At 43.8% G+C, this 23,833-nt stretch overlaps 1 protein-coding gene across 5 annotated transcripts in view; it reads right to left on the reverse strand.

The window, feature by feature from the left end:
• The window catches only part of NLRP3 (NLR family pyrin domain containing 3), a gene marked incomplete at its 5' end in the record, with an annotated part of 54,323 nt that extends 38,096 nt beyond the window's left edge, over nucleotides 1-16,227 (reverse strand). Inside the window, 6 exons of one of the 5 annotated variants that reach the window (XM_082649903.1) lie at nucleotides 1,656-1,826; nucleotides 2,876-3,046; nucleotides 5,648-5,815; nucleotides 9,659-11,432; nucleotides 11,949-12,049; nucleotides 15,941-16,227. In XM_082649903.1, coding sequence (XP_082506029.1) covers nucleotides 1,656-1,826; nucleotides 2,876-3,046; nucleotides 5,648-5,815; nucleotides 9,659-11,432; nucleotides 11,949-12,049; nucleotides 15,941-16,227 — 2,672 coding nt within the window. Of the gene's footprint in view, nucleotides 1-1,655; nucleotides 1,827-2,875; nucleotides 3,047-5,647; nucleotides 5,816-9,658; nucleotides 11,433-11,948; nucleotides 12,054-15,926 lie in introns of all 5 variants that reach the window. The other 4 variants (XM_082649902.1, XM_082649905.1, XM_082649904.1 and 1 more) reach the window with 4 other exon arrangements.
• Between the last annotated feature and the right edge of the window lie 7,606 nt (nucleotides 16,228-23,833).

Genomic DNA, 23,833 nt, shown 5'->3' on the forward strand with positions numbered 1-23,833 from the left:
CCAACTCCATGGGGATAGAAGCCCCTGGGCTCCAGACCCTTCTGTACTTCACCCTATGTGTCTCTTCATCTGATTATTTGTACCCTTTATAAAAAATGTAAATGTAAGTAAGTATTTCCCTGATTTCTGTGAGTCATTCTAGCAAATTTTCCCACCTGAGTAGGGGGTCGTGTGAATCCTCAATTTGTAGCCAAGTCAGAAAGAAGTGTGAGTATCTGGGGACCCACTACTTGCAATTGATGTCTGACATTGGCGGGGGTTGGTGGAGGCAGTCTTTTTGGACTGAGACCTTAGCTGAAGGGTCTGCAATAACTCTGGGTAGTTAGCGTCAAAATCGAATTGACTTGTAAGACACCCAGTTGGTGTCTGCAGAGAATTGGTTATTGGTGTTAGAAACACCAATATGTGTATTATTATCGACTGCAGACATCCAGTAGAGCTCATGATCTAATGTGATTGCCAGAAATATAAGGAAATCCCAGGCTTCACCGGTGACATTATAGTGCCCTGCCACAGGAGGTGAAAGTTCCACCACACATCTTTAGGAGTATGAGGTTCAGGTCTGGGCATTGTACTTCGAATAGAGACATTAACAGACCAACTCTCACCTAGGACAACATAACTAAATAGGTGAAGGTGCTAAGCCATGTCCTAGTTAAGGGTTTAGAGACAGCCAGGCAAAAGATGAGAAGACCTAGAGTGTGACTGTTGTCTCTGAGGAATTCAGATCAGCATCTCTTAGCAGAACCTGGGGAGCAGAACAAGGACCAACGCACAAAAAACAAAGAAGGGGCTGCATAGAAATAAGAACTGCAGGCAGTGTAGGAATGACCAGCGTGCCTAGAAATTTTTACCCGTAAAACGGGTGACTACCCACGTGAATGTCTTAGAAGCAAAGGTTTCGCTGCTTCACTGGGCTGCACAATTCCTAAGCTTTCTTTCAACTCTGAGAATCTCCACTTCTATATGTAATAGAGAAGAACAAATCTGACTCCATATTAGATCTGGTTCTTTTACTTTAACCTTTGTGCCCTGTTGCCTGAGCTTAGTCATGCTTTGCCCCTTTGTATAAGAATGTTGCCTGTAGCCTGAAATATACAGAATAGCCTATTCTCAAGGCTCTGACTTTTAAGAGTCATCCATGTGGAGATAAAAAGTTGCAGAATACAGGGTAACATTTGTCTTGCTGGAGGTTTATGGGAACAGTGTGACCTGACCTACATGGACAGTGCAAGAACAAAGGATTATAACACCAAGAAGTCTGCAACAACCACCCACGCCCTTCCCTCAACGTGCCTTTAAAAATGTTTGCTGAAACCCTTAAAGGAGTGCAGGGTTTTGGGGTACATGAGCCACCCATCTCGTTGCATGGCCCTGCAATAAACCTTTCTCTACTCCAAACTGCAATGTTCCAGTTTGTTTTGCCTCACTGTGTGCTGGGCACACGAACTTGCATTCAGTAGCATAGACATAACTAACTTACTAGCAGTTGGTAGTATCTAGTGCTTCAAACTACTTCAGATATTGTCTCTTCCACTCTTGACCCTCAACTTCATCTGATTAATCTTTTTTAGAGTAACCCCCATTCACATTTTCCAAACAATGTATCCCTAAAGATAAGTTGCTTTATTGCTGAGACACTCATGAAGACTTACCCCAGTTTCTGCAGGTTACATTGTGGATTCTTTGCTTTTTCACATAAAATTCCAACTCCTGAGTCTCCCAGAGCATTTTCTCCCAAGTAGAGTCTGGTCAGGGAATGGTTGGTGCTCAGAACAGATGCGAGATCATCACAACACACCGATGTGAGACAGCAACTGACCAACCTTCAGAGATGGCAGAATGTCACAACACCTCTCTCATCCCACTCCCCACTCTGCTGTGACTCAAGAAAGCACTTGTCCTGCCTTTGCCTATAGTCCAGTCCACACATGGAAAGAGCACATCCAAGCCCTTTATTAACTTTTTGCTTCTTTTTCTGGTTGGTATAATAGCATGTAAACACCTTCCAAGCCCATGCAATGTTACAACATCTTCCCAGATCTCTACATGTACTTTTATTGTGGCAAAATATGCATAACATAAAATTTACCATCGTAAACATTTATAAGCGTTCATTTATAAGTGCTACAATTCAGTAGCACTTAAGTAACATTCACATAATTGTGCAACACTACTGCTGTTTATCTCCAGAACCCTTTTCATCTTCCCAAACTGAAACTTCGTACCCATTAAACAATAACTCCCAATTCCCCTCCCCCGAGCCCCTGGAAACCACCATTCTACATCTTGTCTCTATGAATTTGACAATTCTAGGTACTTCATATAAGTGAAATCATACAATATTTGCCCTTTTTCTTCTGGTTTATCTTACTGAATATGTAGTCTTGTTTTGCTTTGCTTTTTTATAATAGCCACCCTAATGGGTGTGAATCAGCCCTACCATTTTCAAGTGCTTTCTTGTCTTCTTCAAAATTCAAGTCTCCCAGAAGCATTTAATGAAGAGCCGCATAGAATGTCAAGTGTCTGCATTGCTTTAGCATCATTTTTCCTATTCTGTGTGGACCAAGGCCCTGTCATCAAGTCCAAAAACTCTTCTATAGCAATGCAGTACATTGGTTTTATTTTCTCAGCTAGGTTGTAAATACCTTAAAGGCAAGCATGACATTTTGGATTTTTTAAGTTCCCCTCCAGGGCTGAGTATATGGCTTTTACTGCAACAAACACTAACTGAATTAATTATTGACAAACACCCAGAGATAAACAGAGGGAATCCTCTGAGCAGCAAAGGCCATTCTCACACTAAAATTCCAAACCATCGTGACTCATTGAAGCCACAGCTCATACTTCTTGAGGGAAATTAGTTCAGACTCACCAGAGCTTCTTCAGATTGCAAAATAGATGCCTCAGTCCCACACACAAAAGTCTGATTCCAAAGTCTCCCAGGGCATTGTGGCTCAGATCCAGTTCCACCAGCTTCTGATTGTTGCTCAAGACCGAGGAGATGTTGAAGCAGCACTGATGGGAAAGGCAACACTGCCCCAACCTTCATGCCAAGCAGAGAAACAGAAAACGTCAGAACTTGGGCTACTTTTCCGTCACTGCTTTCTGGTCTAGATTGGTTTTTAGCACCAGGAAGGGGCACTGTGTTCTCATGTTACGAAGAGAAAGTTATAACTAAATGTTTATGAAAGAAAGTATCATCTTATCAGAACTCCTGACTACAGCTCAAGACATATTGGGAAGTTAGCTGTTGGGCTCACTGGCTCACAGTCTGAGACCACAGCTGCCAGTGAACACCCTCCATAAATAATGGGCATATATATGAGTATATAAATGGCAGGTTCCTGCTTTGTAAATGAAAACAATGGTGAACCTATGGGTTCCACCTCTTTACCACATGTTCCTAACAGCTGAAACTCCTTCAGATGGATACCGTTCTCTCTAGGGTTGTACCCATCTACCTTTTCTCTTTGCCAACCTTGTCCCTGCTATACTGTTTGATGATTTAATCCCAGCCCTTCAGCTAAACTGAAGGAGCAAGCAGCCCTGATTCTTGATTTGCTTTACACACACAAACACACACTCTGTCACCACCATCACCACCAGGAATAACAATTAGTCCCTATCAGAGGAGCGAGAACAACATTCCAGCTCATCTCCAGGTGAATAGTTCAAATGTCCTGGGGCTTGTTGGATCATCTCTTCTGCCTCCATTTCCACACCAACTAGAAGCAAATGGATAATAGATCTTATCTGCAAAACATCTCATTCTCACCCATGTCTCCCCATTTGTGTCTCACTTTCTGGAATCACACAGGGGCACCCACAGGGGCGATGGGGAGAGTGGCATGGGATGATGGTGGAGAGGAAGGTTAAATGTCAAAACTAGCCAGAGCCTTGAAGGCAAGAAGAACAATTTATGATTTGTCAAAAGAGCAAAGATAAAGCACTTAAGCCATGATCAAAGTATACTTTTCTAAATAACACTCTGTCTTTTGTACAGAGAATGATTGGTGAGTGGCAAAAGTAGATGCAGGGAGACCAAACAGCCAACATTCATTCAATATGTAGTTTGGGGCATGAACACATGGTAAGAACAATGTCTCCAGACGTTATAGAGACAATTGCAGAACAAACGTGAATCCTGTCATGAGAGGTTTATGGTCTTAGAGTCTATTGCACTATCCAGGCAAATCATGGTGGTTGTTGGACCTGGGCTGGTGGAGTTGAGATAGGCTGGGACCTGGGACTCTTTACTGCAGTACTTGCACCTGGACAAATATCTGCTCAAGCAACAGAATGCAAAGAAACTCTAAGGGACTAAACATAACTGCATTCATGTGTGCGGTTGGGGCAAATTATGAACAATAAGATACAAAAAAGTCAAAACCCAACTGCCATTTCTGAGGTGCCGGGAGCAAAAGCAGGGTACTGCGCATGGTCCCTGAACACAGCACCACCAAGGGGGTGGCAGGCCACCTAAGCCACACCTCTGGCCCCTAGCCTCACCGCATTTAAGGGCACCTGTTACTTGTTTTTGCTCCCTTGTGCTGTAGCACGAGCCCCAATAAAGCCTTGCCTGGATTCATATCTGGCCTCTAGTTACTTTCTGTTGATTAAGGTGTCTAAGGACTCTAGTCAGTAACAGAGTGAGGATGAGGAAAAGTGGACGATGGTTTGTGTAATAGGTAAAATAAGACTGGTGATGGAGTGGTTATGATGAACAAGAGAGGAAGGAATGAAAATCTCCTGGAGTGGTGGACTTTAACACTGGCTGTGTGGCTCATCAAAAATACAGATGTGTGATGGAAGACGGCTGGAGGGGTGGCCAATGCGACTGTGTGCTCAACTCAGGGCATGCGAGTCTGATTCACAGTGTGGGCTCACAGCAAGCATTTTATTAATAAATCTACAAGAGATTCCCTGTGACAATTTAACCTATGCAAACTATTTTGGTGGGTTCCAGCCCAGGTAGCCATTGCTGTATTTGATGAAACTCTTCAAATCTCATCGGTAAGCACGGCTGATGAAGAAATGGAAGATACTGAAAGTCACGTCCTTTCATAACACCAACAAATGACTTAATTTCAGTTCCCTTTTATTCTTCCCCATCTTAAACTTCCCAAACAACTGTCCTCCAATCAATTTTGCCTTCCCATTTGCTATGGGCTGAATTGTGTCCCCCCCAAATATTTCATGTTGAAGTCTCAACACTTAGGACCTCAGAATGTGACTATATTTGGAGACAGGGTTTAAAAAGTCATTAAGTTAAAATAGGTCATTAGAGTAGGCCCTAATCCAACATGACGTGTTCTTGTAAGAAGAAGAAATCAGACACACACAGAGACCATGTGAAGACACAAGGAGAGGACAGCCAAACACAAGCCAAGGAGAGAATACGCAGAAGAAGCCAACCCTTCTGACAACTTCATCTTGGACTTCTAGCCCCCAGGACTGTGAGAAAATTAATTTCTGTTGTTTAAGCCTCCCAGTCTGTTGTACTTTGTTATGACAACCTTAGAAAACTAATCACTAATCTGGTCCTTCTTCTCCCTTTCTCTCTCTCTCTCCCTCTCTCTCTCTCTCTCTCTCTCTCTCTCTCTCTCTCACACACACACACACACACACACACACGTGTTCTTACCACAATCTGCGAATGTTACATCCAGGTTGCTGGAGTGTTTCACATAATACCTTCATCCCTGGGTCCCCCAGGGTATTGCCACTGAGGTTCAATTCAGTGAGGTTCCAGTTATCGCTCAGGACTGAGAAGATGCCCCTGCAAATGCTGGAAGTGAGATAGTTCACCAATCTAGAAATTGGAAGGAAGGAAGGTCAGAAAACAAAGTCAATCTCTAAGAATAGCAAACTGAAGCAAGGGGCCAGGAGTGGCTGACACCAGTTCAAAGGCCTCCTGGGAATTAAGAAATGAGTCACAGAACCAAAGATTGTGCACTGAGGAATGAAAAAGGTCAGAGGAGGGCTTCCCTGGTGGCGCAGTGGTTGAGAGTCCGCCTGCCGATGCAGGGGACACGGGTTCGTGCCCTGGTCCGGGAAGATCCCACATGCCGCGGAGCGGCTGGGCCCGTGAGCCATGGCCGCTGAGCCTGCGTGTCCAGAGCCTGTGCTCCGCAGTGGGAGAGGCCACAACAATGAGAGGCCCGCGTACTGCAAAAAAAAAAAAAAAAAAGAAAAAGAAAAAGGCCAGAGGAGACTTGGTAAGACTGTTCTACACACCTATGATTCAAAGAGCCTATGATGACTGGATAAAGAAGATGGGATGTATACACACACACACACACACACACACACACACACACACACACACACCACACAATGGAATACTACTCAGCCATAACAAATAATGAAATTTTCTCATTTGCAACAACATGGATGGACTTGAGGGTATTACGCTAAGTGAAATAAGTGAAAGACAAATGCTATATGATATCACTTATATGTGGAATCTAAAAAATAATACAAATAAACTTATTTACAAAACAGAAAGAGACTCACAGACATAGAAAACAAAGTTATGGTTACCAAAGTGGGGGGGGGAGGAATAAATTAGGAGGTTGGGATTAACATATACACACTACTATAGATAAAATAGATAACCAACAAGGACCTACTGTATAGCACAGGGAATTATATTCAATAGTTTGTAATAACCTATAAGGGAAAAGAACCTGAAAAAGAATATATATACATATATATGTATCTGAATCACGGTGCTGTACACCTGAAACTAACATGACACTATAAATTAACTATACTTCAATTAAAGAAATAAAAATTAAAAACTAAATTAAATTTAAAAATAATGAAATTTTGTTGTAACAACATGGATGAACTTAGAGGGTATTATGCTAAGTGAAATAAGTGAAAGAGAAATACTATATGATATCACTTATATGTGGAATCTAAAAAATAAAACAAATGAGTGAGTACAATGGAAAAGAAACAAACTCACGGATATAAAGAACAAACTAGTGGTTACCAGTGGGGAGAAGGAATGGGGAGGAACAAGATAGGGGTAGGGGATTAAGAGGTACAAACTACTATGTGGAAAATAAATACACTATAAGAATACATTGTACAACACAAGGAATATAGCCAATGTTTTCTAATAACTATAAATGGAACGTAACCTTTAAAAATTGTGAATCACTATGCTATACACCTGAAACTTATATAATATTGTACATCAACTATACCTCAATAAAAAAAAAATAATAAAATTAAAAGTAAAAAACAATGAAGAAAGAGCCTGTGACTTTGGCTGACTGTGAATACCCTCTGGCCCTTCCCTCAGGCATCCTTCTCCTCCCTCAACAGTCGGCTGTCCTGCCCATGGCCCTGGACACTCTGCTAAGTGACCCAGAGACCAGTTCTCACCAGTTCTGCACAATAGCATCAGCAGTGCTCTCGAAAATCCCTAGGCCAGGGCATAGGAATAAAGTCAGGATCTCTGAGGTGGGACCAAGCATATTGATATTTTTAAGACTTCCAGGTGCTTCATGACATTTTTTTTTCTTAGATTCCATATATGTGTGTTAGCATACGGTATTTGTCTTTCTCTTTCCGACTTACTTCACTCTGTATGACAGACTCTAGGTCCATCCACCTCACTGCAAATAACTCAATTTCGTTTCTTTTTATGGCTGAGTAATATTCCATTGTATAACTGTGCCACATCTTCTTTATCCATTCATCCGATGATGGACACTTAGGTTGCTTCCATCTCCTGGCTATTGTAAATAGAGCTGCAATGAACATTGTGGTACATGACTCTTTTTGAATTATGGTTTTCTCAGGGTATATGCCCAGTAGTGGGATAGCTGGGTCATATGGTAGTTCTATTTGTGGTTTTTGAAGGAACCTCCATACTGTTCTCCACAGTGGCTAAAGCAGAAACGAACAGACCATTGTACAGCAATTATACTCCAATAAAAATGTTAAAAAAAAAAAAGACTTCCAGGTGATTTCAAAGTTCAGCTCTTGTTAAAATGCAGATTCTGACTCCATGGATCTAGGATCAGGCCTGCAGTCCTGCACTTCTAACAGGCACCAGGTGGATGCCCACGCTGCTGGCCCTTCGAAGGCTCTAGAACACGCAAAGCAAGCTCCTGCCCTCAGAAGAAGGCAGCTGTCGTCTAGCAAGATGGGCATCAGGCTTGTCATCAGGAGTTTTAGTCTGAGTCTCCGCCAGCCTTGCTCACAGCTGTGTGATCTCTATCAGATGTCTTGTTTACTCAGCTTCAATTTTAGAGCCCTAGAGAGCAGATCTTCTCCTCTTAGTCCCCCTCTCTCTTTCTCTCCCTCTCCCATCTTCTCTCTAGCTATTCTGAACTCTTTGCCATTGTCAAAATGTACCCTGCTTTCCCACGTCCCACCCTTTGAACCCACTATTCCCTCAATCTGGGCTGCCCTTTGCACATCCACGGCTCTCTCATGCCCCATCATTCAGGGTCCGGCTGTTCAAGGGCTCCACCCACGTGCTCCAGGTGCAATCCACCAGTATTCTTGCCAAAGCTCATCCTCTCTACCAACTGCCCTTGTTTCCTGCCTGTACCCACAACCCAACTGTAAGTCACTGTGAGCAGGACCTTGGTCTTAGCCACCACTGAAGCCCCAGCGGGTGGTCCTTGATGACCCGACAGTAAATAGAAAAGTCATCCTGGTAGTGGTGCTGAGGCAAAGAGAGGGAGCCGAAAATGTATTGCTGCCAGTGGAAGGGTCAGCTCTCTTTCTCCTTAATTTTGTCCTATGTCAGGTGTCTTCTATAGCGGTTAAACCCAAGCATTCACAGAGCAGCCACCTCCCCACAGCCACTGTAGCTGTGGCAGTTTCTGTGCAAGGACTTAGAAGTCAAGTAACTCAATCCCATCACTGTACACACACAGCAACTGGCGTCCAACCCCCTAGCAAGGGGGTGAACAGACCCTGAAGGGGGCGCTGTTGATAAACGCCTGGCTGCAAACACAAGGTGGGAGCCTTGGAGCACTCTCTCCCTTCCAGCCCTATTTCCCTCGATTTCCCCTCATTGGTTGTTTCAGTGAAGCCATGTCCCTCCCCATTTTCTCCAACATAAGTACTCTTCCTCAGACCATATTCATGCTTTCTTCATACAAGAACCCATTGCACAAATCCCTTTACCTTCTCTTCCACTCACGCACATCCTATCAATCCTTCACGGCAGGCTCAAACTTCACTCCTCCAAGAAACCTCCCCCAAGCATCCAACACTGAGGGCCCTCTGTCCTCTGCGCTCCTGGGCAGAGTCAAAGGGGTTGTTTTGCCCCTTAGGTACTGATAGGGTATTATGCACTAAAGCCCCAAGTACATTACAAGCAATTTGAGTTTACATTTTTATTCCATTCTTTCCCCCACAGAATGCCTTGCGCTAAATTGGCATCCACCAAACATTTGCTTTTTGTCTCATTGGCTTTTTTCTCATGGCGTTTGTCCACCTACCCTTTCTCTACTAGTCAATGTCTGCCAATGAAGGGGTCTGGTAGAAATGAGCGGTGGTGGCATTATTATGTACCTGTGGCAACTGCATTTGCAAGACAGTTGAGAAGGAAGGAGAGAGAGCAAGAGCCAAGAGATAGGTGGCTAGAAACTACCCCCTGCCTGAAGCAGAATCTCCTTACCGCTGAGAATATGCGACATGAGGATCAGAGAGGACACAATCGTTCACATCAGAGTGTTGAACTTCCTCCTCTTTCTCCTCCTCCTCTTCCTCTTCCTCCTCCTTGGATGAGTTATGGAGCAATCTCAGGGAAAGTGATTCCATGTGGTGACAGTTCTCAATACAAAAAGAAGAAACCACATGGTCCATTCTCGTGGAGAGCTTGATCTCAATTTTGGGGAAATAGCCCATGGCCCTTTGCACAAAGTCCTCCTCCTGCATCTCATACAAACAGTAGAACAATTCCAGCTGGCTGGGCTCAATCTGTAACATCTTGGCCTTGGCTTTTGCTTCAATCCATTTTAGCAACTCCAGCCTGATTTTCTGAGAGATCTTGCAACTCAGTTTTTTCTCCAAGTAGGAGGTTCTCTCCTGGTTTATAAGGCCAAAGAGAAAACGGACAACAAAAATCAGATACCCTTTCTCAAACTTGCCGTAGTTTTCGAGAAGGACCGTCACATCTCGGTTGGGAAGCTTCAAACTACTCCGCTGCATGTTCCTCGTCTCCCCCTGATTCTCCTCTTCCAGCAGATAGTACATGGCAGCAAAGAACTCCTGGAAGGTCATGTGGATGAAGCTGTAGAATTTCTCACAGTCCACTTCCTTTTGGAATAGGTTCATCCTCAAGAAAGCAGACACATCTGCCTTCTGCAGGCCATGATTCCTGAGATCACACTCCTCAAACAGGATTTTCTGGTTCCAGATTCCATCTGCAGCCAATGAACAGAGACCCCAGAGGGTGGCAGAGTTGTGGTGCTCCTGGCTCCCTCCTTGGGACTGCAACAAACTGGAGAGGAAGAAGATATACACTGCAGTGGTGGTCTTGGATGTCCGAGCAAGACTCTTGCCACTGTCCATCTGCTGTTTCAGCCCCGTGCACACGATCCAGCAGACCAGGGGAATAAAGCACATGGTGAAGAGGATCTCATTCTCCTGAATCAGCCTGAAGGCTTCCCTGGCTTGCTGCTCATCTGAGAAATACTTAAAGAAATATTCCTTCTTTTTGACCTCTGAGAAACCCAGGATCTCCACATGACGAGCCCGGCCCAGCAAGTGCTGAAGTTTCTCCAGGGCCACAGGTCTTGTGGTGATGAGCAGAGAGGCCTCGGGAAGCAGTCTTTTTCTGATGAGACTGCTCAGGAGAATGTCTCCGCGCTCTACCTTCTGCCAGTTCGTGCAGAGTGCTTCTGTGCGCTCATCAAAGGCACCTTGAAGCTCATCAAAACCATCCATAAGGAAGAGGATCCTGGAAGGTTTGCTCACAATCTTGCCTATGGGTGGGTTTGGGCCAGGGCAGCAGCTGGCGATCAGGTCCCCCAGGCTCCTCTGCATCCCAAGGCTCACCTCCCGACAGTGAATGTAAAACAAATAGTCAAATTTGTCCTGGTAAAGTTCCTCTGACGCCCAGTCCAACATGATCTTCCTGGCCAGTATTGTTTTCCCAATGCCCGCTGCTCCCTGGAATACCACCGTGTGCACAGGCTCAGAGTGTTGGTCCTCAGGATCAAAAAGCAATTCCAAGTTCACGGAACTCACGGGGCCATCCTGCATCTTGGCTGAGGTCCTACCAATGGCCAGGAGCTCATGTTCTCTCTCCTGCTGGCTCCGGTGCTCCTTGATGAGACGTAGCCTGGTGAAGCGTTTGTTGAGGTTCACGCTCTCACCCAGACGGGCATTCCTGTCTTTGATACACTGGAATCTGCTTCTCACATATTTTCTGTACTTCTTACAGTAATCTGTGGCAGAGACAGAAAGTTAGATTTTGGAAGAAGCCTGAGCACATCCACCAGAGATGAGCTGTCAACAGGGGCCGGTGGTCTATAAGGAATGGTAACTGGAATTGAGGAATGGGAGTTGCAGTTTCTCTCCACTGCCTGGGTATGAACAGCCCCAGAAAATCTAGAGTGTCAAAATCTTCCTAGACACGGTGAAACAAAAGAACAGCAAAGCGTCATATGAACTGGCCCTGGCCAGGAGATCCTTTTTATTCAATCTTACTCCTTTAGGTAGTCTGCAGCTCATGCCTGATAAAACCTGAAACATTCAATTGTCTCCCCTTGGTTCTGGGACTCCAAGGAGCCATGCAAACATGAATCTATTCCTTAAGCTGAAGTGGATTTCCTCAGACAGGCCTTTTCACCCCCAAGGGGCAGGAACATGTTAGGATCACCAAGTTATCCACCTTCCTAGTTTCAAGTACCTATAGAAACAGGTCTCCAAACCCAACTAGAAGTGTCACCCCCATTGCTTACCTTTCTTTTTTTTACAAATAGAGATTCTGGAAAGGTACCCCAGTAAACCCATCCACTCCTCTTCAAGGCTTTCCTCCTGGCTTATCACAGAAACATTTGCACTGTCTGAGAGTAAAAGGAAGAAAAATTCAAAGTGTCAAAACCCAGGACTCCTGATTAAGGTGATGTCATTGAGATCCAATATCTAACACATGGCACAGGTCAAAGGCACCTGCCCTGAACATCTCCCAAACCAGAATACAGCTCAGTTGAATGTCCAGTTGGGGGCATCCCTGTACTCCTAATTTCAAAGCAATGGATACCACCCAGAATTATGTCCACACTGTATCCAGTCTTGGAATCTGTCTCCCAAGCCTGGAAATCAAACAGTAAACATGTGAGGCATCAAGGTTTCTTATCCTCATTTGTCTTTGGCAGACTCCCTCCCTGGTGCTCTGGTTTTGAGCCCATCCCACACACTTTCCAATATCCCCAAGATGGCTAAAGGCCAGCAATATCATCTTTCCTTGACCCCAAACACCTGAAATTCATCTTACCCATATCCTGAGTCTTCAAGAGTAAGAATAACCAATCTGGCTTATGTCTATTTCTCTGTTTCAGTATTCAGAATCCTGGCTGACTTTAGATTCACCTAGAAAGCTTTAAAAACACTGATTCCAGGACTCCACCCCCGGTGATCCTTTGTCAATTCCCTGAGGTGGAGCCCAGGCACCATTATATTTTAAAAGCTCCAACATGCATCCACAGTTGAGAATCACAGATCTAAACAATCGCTGAATAACACATCCCAAAGAAGCATCTCACAGGAGAAATTAGGCACAGTAGAGTAAGAGCTAGGCACCAAGGGAAACACATGGGACAGAAAACTTTAGGTGGGCAGGAACCGAAGAACTACATAAAGGATTCCTGATAGGTGTCTACTTATTCTGAATGGCAATGCTGTTCAAACAACACACACAAAACCACAAAACAAAATCGAAACATTAACTCCAACCAAGACTAAAATTTAATTCTTACCTAAAACCTAACCCTAGCCAGCACCCCCCCCATAAAAACAAAAAACTTCTAACCCTAGTTATAATTCTTCCACCCCAAAACCCAGATGTAGAAGCCAAATGGCACAGTGGTTAAGGGCCAGGCTTCCACCAAAGACACACTTGGCATTGAATCCCAGTCTTCGCTCTGATTAGAACAGAGTCGTGGGCAACCAAAACCTTTTCCAGGCTCACTTCACATGGTTGTGCAACCAAACTCCAGAATTATTTTTCATCTTGTAAAAATGAAACTCTATACCCATTAAACAGCAATTCTCCATTCCCTATTCCCTGCAACCACCAGGGGCTGTGGCTGGCTTATTTCACTCAGTATAATAAAACTGAAAGTTCATTTGAAAAAGCACAGGCTTCCTGGGGTTCTTGTGAAGAAAGAATAAAATCCACAAAAACTGCTTAGTGAACTGCTTCTGCCACTATGATTATTATACTTTAAAAAGGTTACTGAGTATGTAAGTACTGACACATTTATAACTGTGTTATACACAATTTGTTTATAACATCCCACTGGTGTATGCCCTTGCTCTCATGCCCCCATATTATTTTTATCTCCCTCATTAGACCCATATTGCTTCCCCAGTTCACCGTGCTTCTGACCTGATGATTCATTTTTTTTTTTTGCCAGTAGAAATACATTTTAATTGACTTTAGACACACCAATATGGACAGTACCGGGTTGGAAGAAAAAACAGGGTAAACATTCATTAGAAAACAGAAGTTTAAATATATAAAACTGACTTCAAATAGCATGAATATACTACATACACACCACCATTTTTGTCTGACCATTTCAGAAACGCTGATTCATTTTTATTCCCCCTTTCCGCTAGCTCAACATCATCATCCTGTGATTTTCTAGATTCCTCTGAGCCCATCCCTGTACACTTCCCTTGCTCAGAACCAGAGCCAGAAGGAAGAACCTCACCCTCAGCATGTCCACAAGGATGAAGAGTATTTCTTTGATCATTCCAACACCCAAAGTAATGCCCATAGGAAAAGCTTTTCCCTAGAAATTACATAGTTCTATAAGGTGAGAGATGATTGCCCCCTGAGCCATGGGAAGCAGAGATTCAAGTTTGTTGACTATGCAGGCAGACACATGAGGAGCTAGATGGAGACCTGGAGGAAGTTTCAGGCACAGGAGAGATTTGGATAAAGTGTAACTAATCAGAGAAGATTCCTAGCGGTATATGAGCCCTGACTTAGGTTTTTAAAGGAGTTAGAAAAAAGTAAACTGCTTTCCTCCATCTTCTCATAGCACTATCATGAGAAGAAAAAAGAAGATGAAGCCAAGATAATAAAACAAGTGATTAAAAAACAAGCATACTGGGCTTCCCTGGTGGCACAGTGGTTAAGAATCCACCTGCCAATGCTGGGGTCACGGGTTCGAGTCCTGGTCCAGGAAGATCCCACATGCCGCAGAGCAACTAAGCCCATGCACCACAAGTACTGAGCCTCTGCTCTAGAGCCCATGAGCCACAACTACTGAGCCCAACTGCTACAGCTACTGAAGCCCATGCACCTAGACCCTATGCTCCGCAACAAGAGAAGCCACCGCAGTGAGAAGCCCGCGCACTGCAACGAAGACCCAACACAGCCAAAAAATAAAATAAATTTAAACAAACAAACAAAACAAATAAACAAACATACTAACTTTGATTCGTCAAAGGATACCATCAACAAAGTGAAAAGGCAACCCATAGAATGGGAGAAAACATTTGCAAATCATATATCTGATGAGAGGTTAATATCCAGGATATATAAAGAACTCCTACAAGTCAACAACAAAAAAGACAAACAACCCAATTAAAACATGGGAAAGGGACTTGAACAGGCATTTCTCCAAAGATAAACAAATGACTAACAAGCACATGAGAAGGTGCTCATGTCACTCATCAATAGGGAAATGCAAATCGAAACCACAATGAGATACCCTCTCACACCCATTAGGACTGCTACTACCAAAAAATATAAATATATATATAAAATAAGTGTTGGTAAGGATGTGGAGAAACTGGAACAATTGTACACTGCTAGTGGGAGTGTAAAATGATGCGGCCATTATGGAAAACATTCCTCAAAAAATTAAACTAGAATTACCAGTAATTGTAATGTAATGTAAATGTAATGTAATGTAATATAATCCAGTAATTCCACTTCTGGGCATATACCCAAAAGAGTTGAAATCAAGGTCTCAAAGAGATTTGTACAGCCATGTTCATAGCAACATTATTCACAATGATCAAAAGCTAGAAGCAGGGCTTCCCTGGTGGCGCAGTTCTTGAGAGTCCGCCTGCCGATGCAGGGGACACGGGTTCGTGCCCCGGTCCGGGAAGATCCCACATGCCGCGGAGTGGCTGGGCCCGTGAACCATGGCCGCTGAGCCTGCGCGTCCGGAGCCTGTGCTCCGCAATGGGAGAGGCCACAACAGTGAGAGGCCCGCGCACCACAAAAAAAAAATAAAATAAAATAAAAAAAAAAAAAAAAAAAAAGCTAGAAGCAACCAGAAAGTCCACTGACGGATGAATGGATGAACAAACTGTGGTATACACATACCACAAAACATCATTCCACCTTAAAAAGGAACGAAATCCTGCCATATGTGACAACACGGGTGAAGCTTGAGGATGTTTATGCTGAGTGAAATAAGCCAGACACAAAAAGACAAATACTGTATGATTCCACTTATAAAAGGTACTGGAATAGCCAAATTCATAGAGACAGAAAGAGGTTGCCAGGGGCTGAGGGGAGGGTAGAATGAGGAATCGTTGTTTAATGGATACAGAGTTTTGCAAGATGAAAAGATTTCTGGAGATTGATTGCACAAAAGTGTGAATGTGCTTAACACCAATGAATCATACACTTTAAAATGGTTGACAGTAAGTTTTATATTATGTGTATTTTATCACAACTTAAAAAAATACACTGTCTTCCTTCCACTCACCCCATTCTGGCTCATCCCTCTTAGCTTTCTCGTAAAGGTCTCTCCTGTTGATTGCAGCAAAAATCCACTTGGCCATGGCCCATGCTTTCTCCTCTCCATTGAAATCAATCATCAGAGTGGCTATATCCACGTGATCTGCTTTCTCTGTCTGACCCCGAGGAAGTGACGTGCAGCCCTTCTGACTAGGATAGTCTTCTAAGTGCATCTTGAATTTCTTAAAGTCTACGTCTTCCAGATCCTCCAGGTAACGAGCCAGCTTGCAGCGGACGCTTGCCATGCTCATCTGCAGCCCTGGTCAGAGTCCTTGGGCATAGGTCCACACTGGGAAATCGGGTGGTGAAAACAGCATATGGATAAGAAGTCTTTTAAGAAGTCTACCCTCAGAGAGAACTAAACTATCAAAAACCCAGAAGATTGAAAGGAAAAAAAAAATCACCAGACTCTAACAAGTTGCCATCTTTAGTTTTGAAAAGTGAGTCAAATACTTACCAGAGAGTTTTCCTATTGACTTGACCCAGGAGTGTGTCCTGAGCCATGGAAAAAAAGGTGCCCCTGTGGAGAGAAACAATTAAACCCACAAACACAGTCACATTAACATTGCAATGTGTATCTTAAACCACTTCCTGATGCCACCTTGATGTATCACCAAGAGAACTTTGGTCCCACTGATCACTGGCTATGTGTGACCTTGGACAAATTCTTCACTATTCTTCAACTTCAGGTTCCTCTTCTATAAAATGACAGAGTGGAAAATATATTTTTTACATTCCTTCCAACTGAAAGACTGGTTTCTTGTTTCTGTTTTGAACCAAGGAAAGATGAGTAAGGGACAAAAGAAGAAGGATGCCAGGAGTGAGTAACTATGGCGATAACAGGGAGCATATGTCTAGAGAGAGAAAAGGAGAGAGAACATAAAAGCATGTAGAGGAGAGGATGGTCTGCAATAGCCCTTTTATCAGTCCACTGATTGATAAAAACTGAAATGAGATGGAACTTGGGGTGATAAGGGAGAATAATAAACACATATATTTCTTTAATGTCTCTTTGCAAAAATCACGATTATAATAATTATTAGAACTCACATTTATTGAGAGCTTCTCATGGGCTAGGGGCTGCACTGATGCACAAAGCCCAAAGGTTATATTCCTAGTCCCATGGTGTGGAAGTAGAGACTGAGTCTTAGGCTAAGTGACTTGCCCAGGGTTTCACAGCCAGGAGGGACAAAGCCAGGATTTGGACCAGGGTCATTGATTTCTGAGTCATGCCCCTAACGTTGCATTTTTCTCAGCTTAAAAAGTGTGAGACCGTTTCTTCCACCACTTAAGTAGGTATCTCAGTCAGATAGGAGGAAAAATTATCGAGGATGATAAAAATAAATGGTTAAAAGGCAAAGACATTTTCCCAGGTTTTATCACACAGAGTCTTTCATTATAGTGTTCAACAACTCAGTTTCCTAACTAGAGTTTGAGTGCCACAAAGACTAGAAATAAGCTGCTATATCTTTTGATCATACACATCTCCTAGATTTTAGATGGATGAACACATTGGCTTTGTTTGGAATTGATCCCTTCATATTACTGAATTCGGAAAAGCACAACATTAGCCCAAAGACATAAATGATGTTAAAGGAAGGGAGGGGCCCTGCGAAGCTGTGGAACTCTCCAAAATGGAATTTATAAAGAACACAGTTTAATGTTCAAGACATCTCAGACATGTTCATCTCTCTTTCTATCTTCATTCTTGCCTCTCCACTCCTGGCCTCGTGCACCCCACGCCAAATCCATTCCCTATGCATCTGGCAGGTGGCAGGAGGGGAGGGGGCACTCCAGACAGATCCACCAGCTCTGCAGACCCTCCCAGGTCCCATTCCATTGATCTTTCCATCCACATCAGGACTCTGCCTTTCCTCTGTGCTCCCCTATCCCTAACCCTAGTGCACCCCACCCTGACCTTTACCTTCTCTGTCCCTTGGTTTCTAAAATACTCATTTGCTTTTATGCATCCCATCTATCCTCTCCCTGGGGGAATGCTTGGCAAATCTGCTGGAGTCATGGGTGTAAGCAGTGGTTTCTGCTCCTGTCCTCACCCCCCGTCCCCCCACACACACTCGCACTCGCACACATAGCACCCAAATACTGATAAACATAAAAGAACATTCCAGAAGCATTGTTGAAGGACAGACCTGAAGGCTGGCAAAAGAAATCTCTAGTCAGGTTCTGGCCCTTGACACAATCTCCCCATTCTTCCCAAGACCATTTCAGCCATCCCGCTCCACAGAGCTGGACTCACCCAGACGCCAGCCTCAGGAACAGCCGGAGAGGAAACTGGACGAAATTTATAGCAGTCACAGCCCAGCAGGAAGGATGTGGTCTCACTATGGAGTGAACAGGCTTGCATCACAGACAAAGGCAGAGACTAACGATTACTCACATCACTGGATTTTCCAAACTGAAGTTCTCAAAGCTGAGACTGGTTGTAGCCAGAGATGTCAGCCTCTCCTCCGTGGCCACTGGGGTAGAGAATGGGAGGAAATTCAACTGATACTCAGTGGATGTTCCCTGTAACTCTGTCAGCAGCCACGTGAGTGTTTTGTTGACACAGAGGGAAGTACGTTGGAGAATACCACTAGAGCTGGTAAATAGAGAATTAAGAGCATAACCTGGCCATCAGACTGCAAATCCCATGCACTTTCAAGCCGTCACGTGGAGGCAGTCTGCAGACAGTACAATAACAATTGACTGTTATATTTTTAACCACTTTATTAAGGGTAAGTGTATACCTGTGAAACCATCACCACCATCAAGGCTATAAACATATTTATCACCTCCCAAAGTTTCTCCCCACCCTATTATGATTATGATTTTGTGTGTGTGGTGAGAACACAATATAAGATCTACACTTTTACCAAATATTAAGTACAGAATACAGTATTTTTTTATATAAATTTATTTAGTTATTTATTTATCTTTGGCTGTGTTGGGTCTTCATTGCTGAGCGTGGGCTTTCTCTAGTTGCAGCAAGGCGGGGGCTACCTTTCATCGTGGTGCGCTTCTCTTGTTGCGGAGTACGGGCTCTAGGCACGCGGACTTCGGTAGTTGTGGCCTCTGAGCTCTAGAGCACAGACTCAGTTGTTGTGGTACATGGGCTTTGTTGCTCCGCGGCCTGTGGGATCTTCCCGAACCAGGGCTCGAACCCATGTCCCCTGCATTGGCAGGTGGATTCTTACCCACTGTGCCACCAGGGAAGTCCACAATACAGTATTATTAGCTACAGGCTCTATGCTGTACAGCAGATCTCTAGGACTTTTTCATCTTGCATAATAGAAACTATCCACCCTCTGACTAATATTTCCCCTTTTCTTCCTCTCCCTAGCCCCTGGCAACTGTCATTCTACTCTGTTTCAGTGAGTTTGACTATTTTAGATTCCACATGAGTGATTTCATTCAGTATTTCTCTTTCCTGTCTCATTTATTTCACTGATTTCATTCAGTATTTTTCTTTCCACCCATGTTGTTGCAAATGGTAGGATTTCTTTCTTTGTCACGCCTGAATAACATTGTATTGTACATATATACCACATCTTCTTTATTCATTCATCTACTGATGGACGCTTTGTTTGTCTTTATCCATTCTTCTATTTATGGACATTTTATCCATCTTCTATTATGGACAAGGTTGTTTCCACATCTTGGCTATTGTGGATAATGCCACAATGAACATGGGAGCAGATATCTCTTCAAGATCCTGATTTAAATTCCTTTGGATGGGCACAAACTCTGTTCTCTGACTCACTGACTTACTTGTTCAACTAACAAGTAAGTTGAACAAAGAAGTACCTAGTGTGTGTCAGGCATGAACGCAAAGCTGAAAAGCACCTTGCCTTACCCAAGAGGAGCTGGAGGACAGAGAAACACCCAGACCTACTTTCCTAGCTCTCACCATGGCTGCAGGACCACCGTCCAACAGTGGCATGAGTTCCATAGAGCATGGTGAGTGAGAAGCGCTCAGCACGCCCAGGAGAGTGCAGGAAACTTGGAGCAAGAAGGAAAAGCATCCAAGTCTAACAGAGGGGCACTGGTATGCTACTTCATGCCTCAGTTTGCTCATCTGTGAAATGGGGGTGACAAGAGCACCAACAGGAGATGGTTGTCATAAGGACTGAGCAAACGTGTAGATGTGAGGCCTTTGGAACAGAGCCTGAATCAAAGAAGCTGGCATCCGTGGTTAGCTCCTGTTACTACCGTTTTTACAGAATTATGTGCAAAATGCCCTGAGAGCTGAAAGAGAGGCATCTACTCCCACTGAAGTAAGGGCAGGATAGCAAGACCTGAGTCTAAAGATCTGCATGTTGTTAAGGGCCAGGGTGCATGCAGGAGCAGTGAGGAATCCAGATGCTGAGGCCAGAGAGGGAGACAGCAGATCAATCAACCAATACCTGAGAGGGAAACGCATGGTGGAAAGCAGTGTTCAAATGTCATTCCAGAATTTTGAAAATATACTCTAATCATGTATAAAAACTAATCAGGAAGAAAGATCACCATGCTTTGCTTGTTATTCTGCCTCCTTCCTTGCTAAAAGGACCCCAATTTTGTGCAAGAATTCACTTTTTCCTTACAGGACTCAGGAAAAGTTAATCCTTTTCTCCAAATTAAGGGGGGTTTATATAACCCAATAATTGGATCCTGCTCTCCTAATAATGATTGTTTAAGGAGTGGGCTGGTGAGTAAGTTCTGGTTATAAGACCAGGACTTCACATAAAACAGTCTGTGCTCTGAAGAAAGACTTTCCATAAGGTTTGGTCCTTTGCTGCCAATAGATGTGGTCACATCAGGTTATGATGCCTGGAACTGCTGTGGCCATTTAATGACTATAAGGGAACATGAAAGACTCTAAGGATGGCAGAGCCAGAGATGGAAGAAACATGTCCACTGAAGCAACCAGCCCAACAGTGAAATGCTCTGGTGTTTAAGCCAATTAATATGGTTTCTCTGTTCCTTAAATCCAAAGGCAACTTATACATAGATGCCATGGTTGAGGTGTGATTGACTATTCTTCTCTGTGAGTTTTGATTTCCCTGAGGTCAACACTGAGCTAATACTCACCAGTACAGGTGTAGCATGGCTATCGACTTGTGCCTGGGCTAACAGGTGGGCATCGGTGTCCTGAAGATTGTTAAATAGTTCTACAAAAGACCCTAGCTGTCAGCCACTACCACTTCCTCACCATTTGCTCATCATCGTTTTTCCCTGTGGCAACATGGCCACAAAATAAGGAGTTATCAGCCAGCTCTGAATTGCAAGGTAGAACAATGGTCTTGAATGGAAGGCTTTTATGATAGAATGGAGGCTTTTTGAGAGAGAAACTCTTCGTTGAGCTCCAAATAGCATGAGCATTCATGAATTCATAAAATAAATTTTATCTCATAAGCTATAGCACAGGGAAGATTGTAAGGTGATATGAGAACAATTTCAAAGAACATGAACATTTCAACAGGAGACTGAATTGGAGAAATGGAGAGTCCCTGCAATGGTTAATTTAATGTGTCCATTTGGCCAGGCCATGGTACCCAGACATTTGGCCAGACACCATTCTGGATGCTGTTGTGAAGGTATTTTTTAAATGAGATTAACTTTTAAATCAGTAGATTTTGAGTAAAACAGATTACCCACCATAATGTGGTTGGGTCTCACATAATCAGTTGAAGGTATTAAGAGAAAAGACTGAGATCCCCCAAGAAAGAAGGAATTCTGCCTGCGATTTGCCTTCAGACTCAACAATGCAACATCAACTTCTCCCCTCCTGCCCTGCAGATTTCAGACTTGCCAGCCTGCACAATCACATGAGCCAAATACTTAAAATCCTTCAAGATAGATAGATAGATAGATAGAGATGTTGATATAAATATAGACGTAGTTACATATATATAAATGTGATATATATACATATATATATATATATACACTATATATATATGTACATATATATTGTCTGAGTGTGTGTGTTCAGGCTACTATAACAAAAATACCATACTAAAAAACTGGGTGACTTCAACAACAAACATTTATTTCTCATAGTTATGAAGGCTGGGAAGTTTAAGATCAAGGAGCCAGCAGATTCAATGAGTGATGAGGGCTGCTTCCTGATTCATCGAAGGTCATCTTTTTACTCTGTCCTCACTTTGCAAGAGGAGTGAGGGACCTTTCTGGGATCTTTTTTTTTTTTTTTTTTTTTTTTGCGGTACGCGGGCCTCTCACTGTTGTGGCCTCTCCCGTTAGCGGAGCACAGGCTCCGGACGTGCAGGCTCAGCGGCCATGACTCACGGGTGCAGCTGCTCCACAGCATGTGGGATCTTCCCGGACCGGGGCACGAACCCGTGTCCCCGGCATCGGCAGGCGGACTCTCAACCACTGCGCCACCAGGGAAGCCCAGGGATCTTTTATAAGAATAGCAATAATTGCATTCATAAGGGTTCCCCCCTCAGATATAATCACCTCCCAAAGGCCCCACCTCTAAACACTAATCACACTGGGGATTAGGTCTCAACATATGGATTTTGAAGGGACACAAACATTCAGTATATTACACACACACACACACACACACACACACACATACACACACACACATCTGTTTCTCTGGAGAGCCGTGGCTAACACAGTCCCTGGGTAAGGACCAAAAGCCCAACAGCGTACCTGCAGCCCAAGCCCCAGGATGAGGAGTTACAGAAACTACTAGTGGATGCAGGGGATCTGAGAATAGAGGAAAACATGCCTCACTGTCCCAGATGTAGCCCAGAGAGAGTACACACCTCCCAGAGAAATCTCTCTTCTAAAACAAGGAAATGGTGCCTGAGATGCCAGGTGGGCAGGCCATGACATATTCACAAAACCCTACCTGGCCCAGACCCAAGGAGCGAGCATGCATTCTGGGACAACCAGAAATGCCAAGGGACCTAAGACTGGGATGAGGATGTGGTGCCAGAAGCAGCTGGGAAGGACGCTGGTACCCAGGGGAGATTTCAGAGGGGCCCAGAAAGGACAGAGATCAGCCCAGCAGCTAGACACCCTTCCGCTACTAGGGAGAAGAGAAGAGACAGGAGGTAGAGAGTCCCAAGGCAGCTGAGCTTTCTTAGAAAGAGACTGCATTTTAAACTGAAAGTGACTGTTGGACAAATCACATGGCAGAAACATGATGTGGCAGGAAGGGGCAGTGATGCACAATTTGAATTGGCACAAAGATAAATTCAATTTTTGAAAATAAAGTTACAATTTAGAATTACTGAGTCTTCGGGATCTCTTGTAGGGAGAAGCCTGGCATAATCACTTTATGTTGCAACTGTGCTCTTCCCTCTTTCCCACAAGGTGTATTTCCCTGGGGCTCAGAATGCTGGGAACACACCCTTGTCCTGGCAGTCACCATCCCCAGTTGAGATGGGTTTCCATGGGCTTATGAGCCCAAGTGTTTCAAAGACCCCCAATTCTTGGACCTCTACATCTTCTGAGTAATGGATTGAAGAAGAATTGACTGACAATTGTGAAAAAAGTTGTCAAGTCCTGCTTTTTTTTTTTTTAACAGATTTATTGGGGTATAATTGCTTTACAGTGGTGTGTTAGTTTCTGCTTTATAACAAAGTGAATCAGCTATGCATATGTTCCCATATCTCTTCCCTCTTGCGTCTCCCTCCCTCCCACCCTCCCTATCCCACCCCTCCAGGCGGTCACAAAGCCCCGAGCTGATCTCCCTGTGCCAAGCGGCTGCTTCCCACTAGCTACCTACCTTACGTTTGGTAGTGTGTATATGTCCATGCCTCTCTCGCGCTTTGTCACAGCTCACCCTAATTCCTGCTTTTTAAGGGACAAGTCCTCCACACAAACATCCCATGAACCATA

The sequence above is a fragment of the Grampus griseus genome, assembly GCF_964374135.1.
Source record: "Grampus griseus genome assembly, chromosome: 3".
NCBI classification, from domain to species: domain Eukaryota; kingdom Metazoa; phylum Chordata; class Mammalia; order Artiodactyla; family Delphinidae; genus Grampus; species Grampus griseus.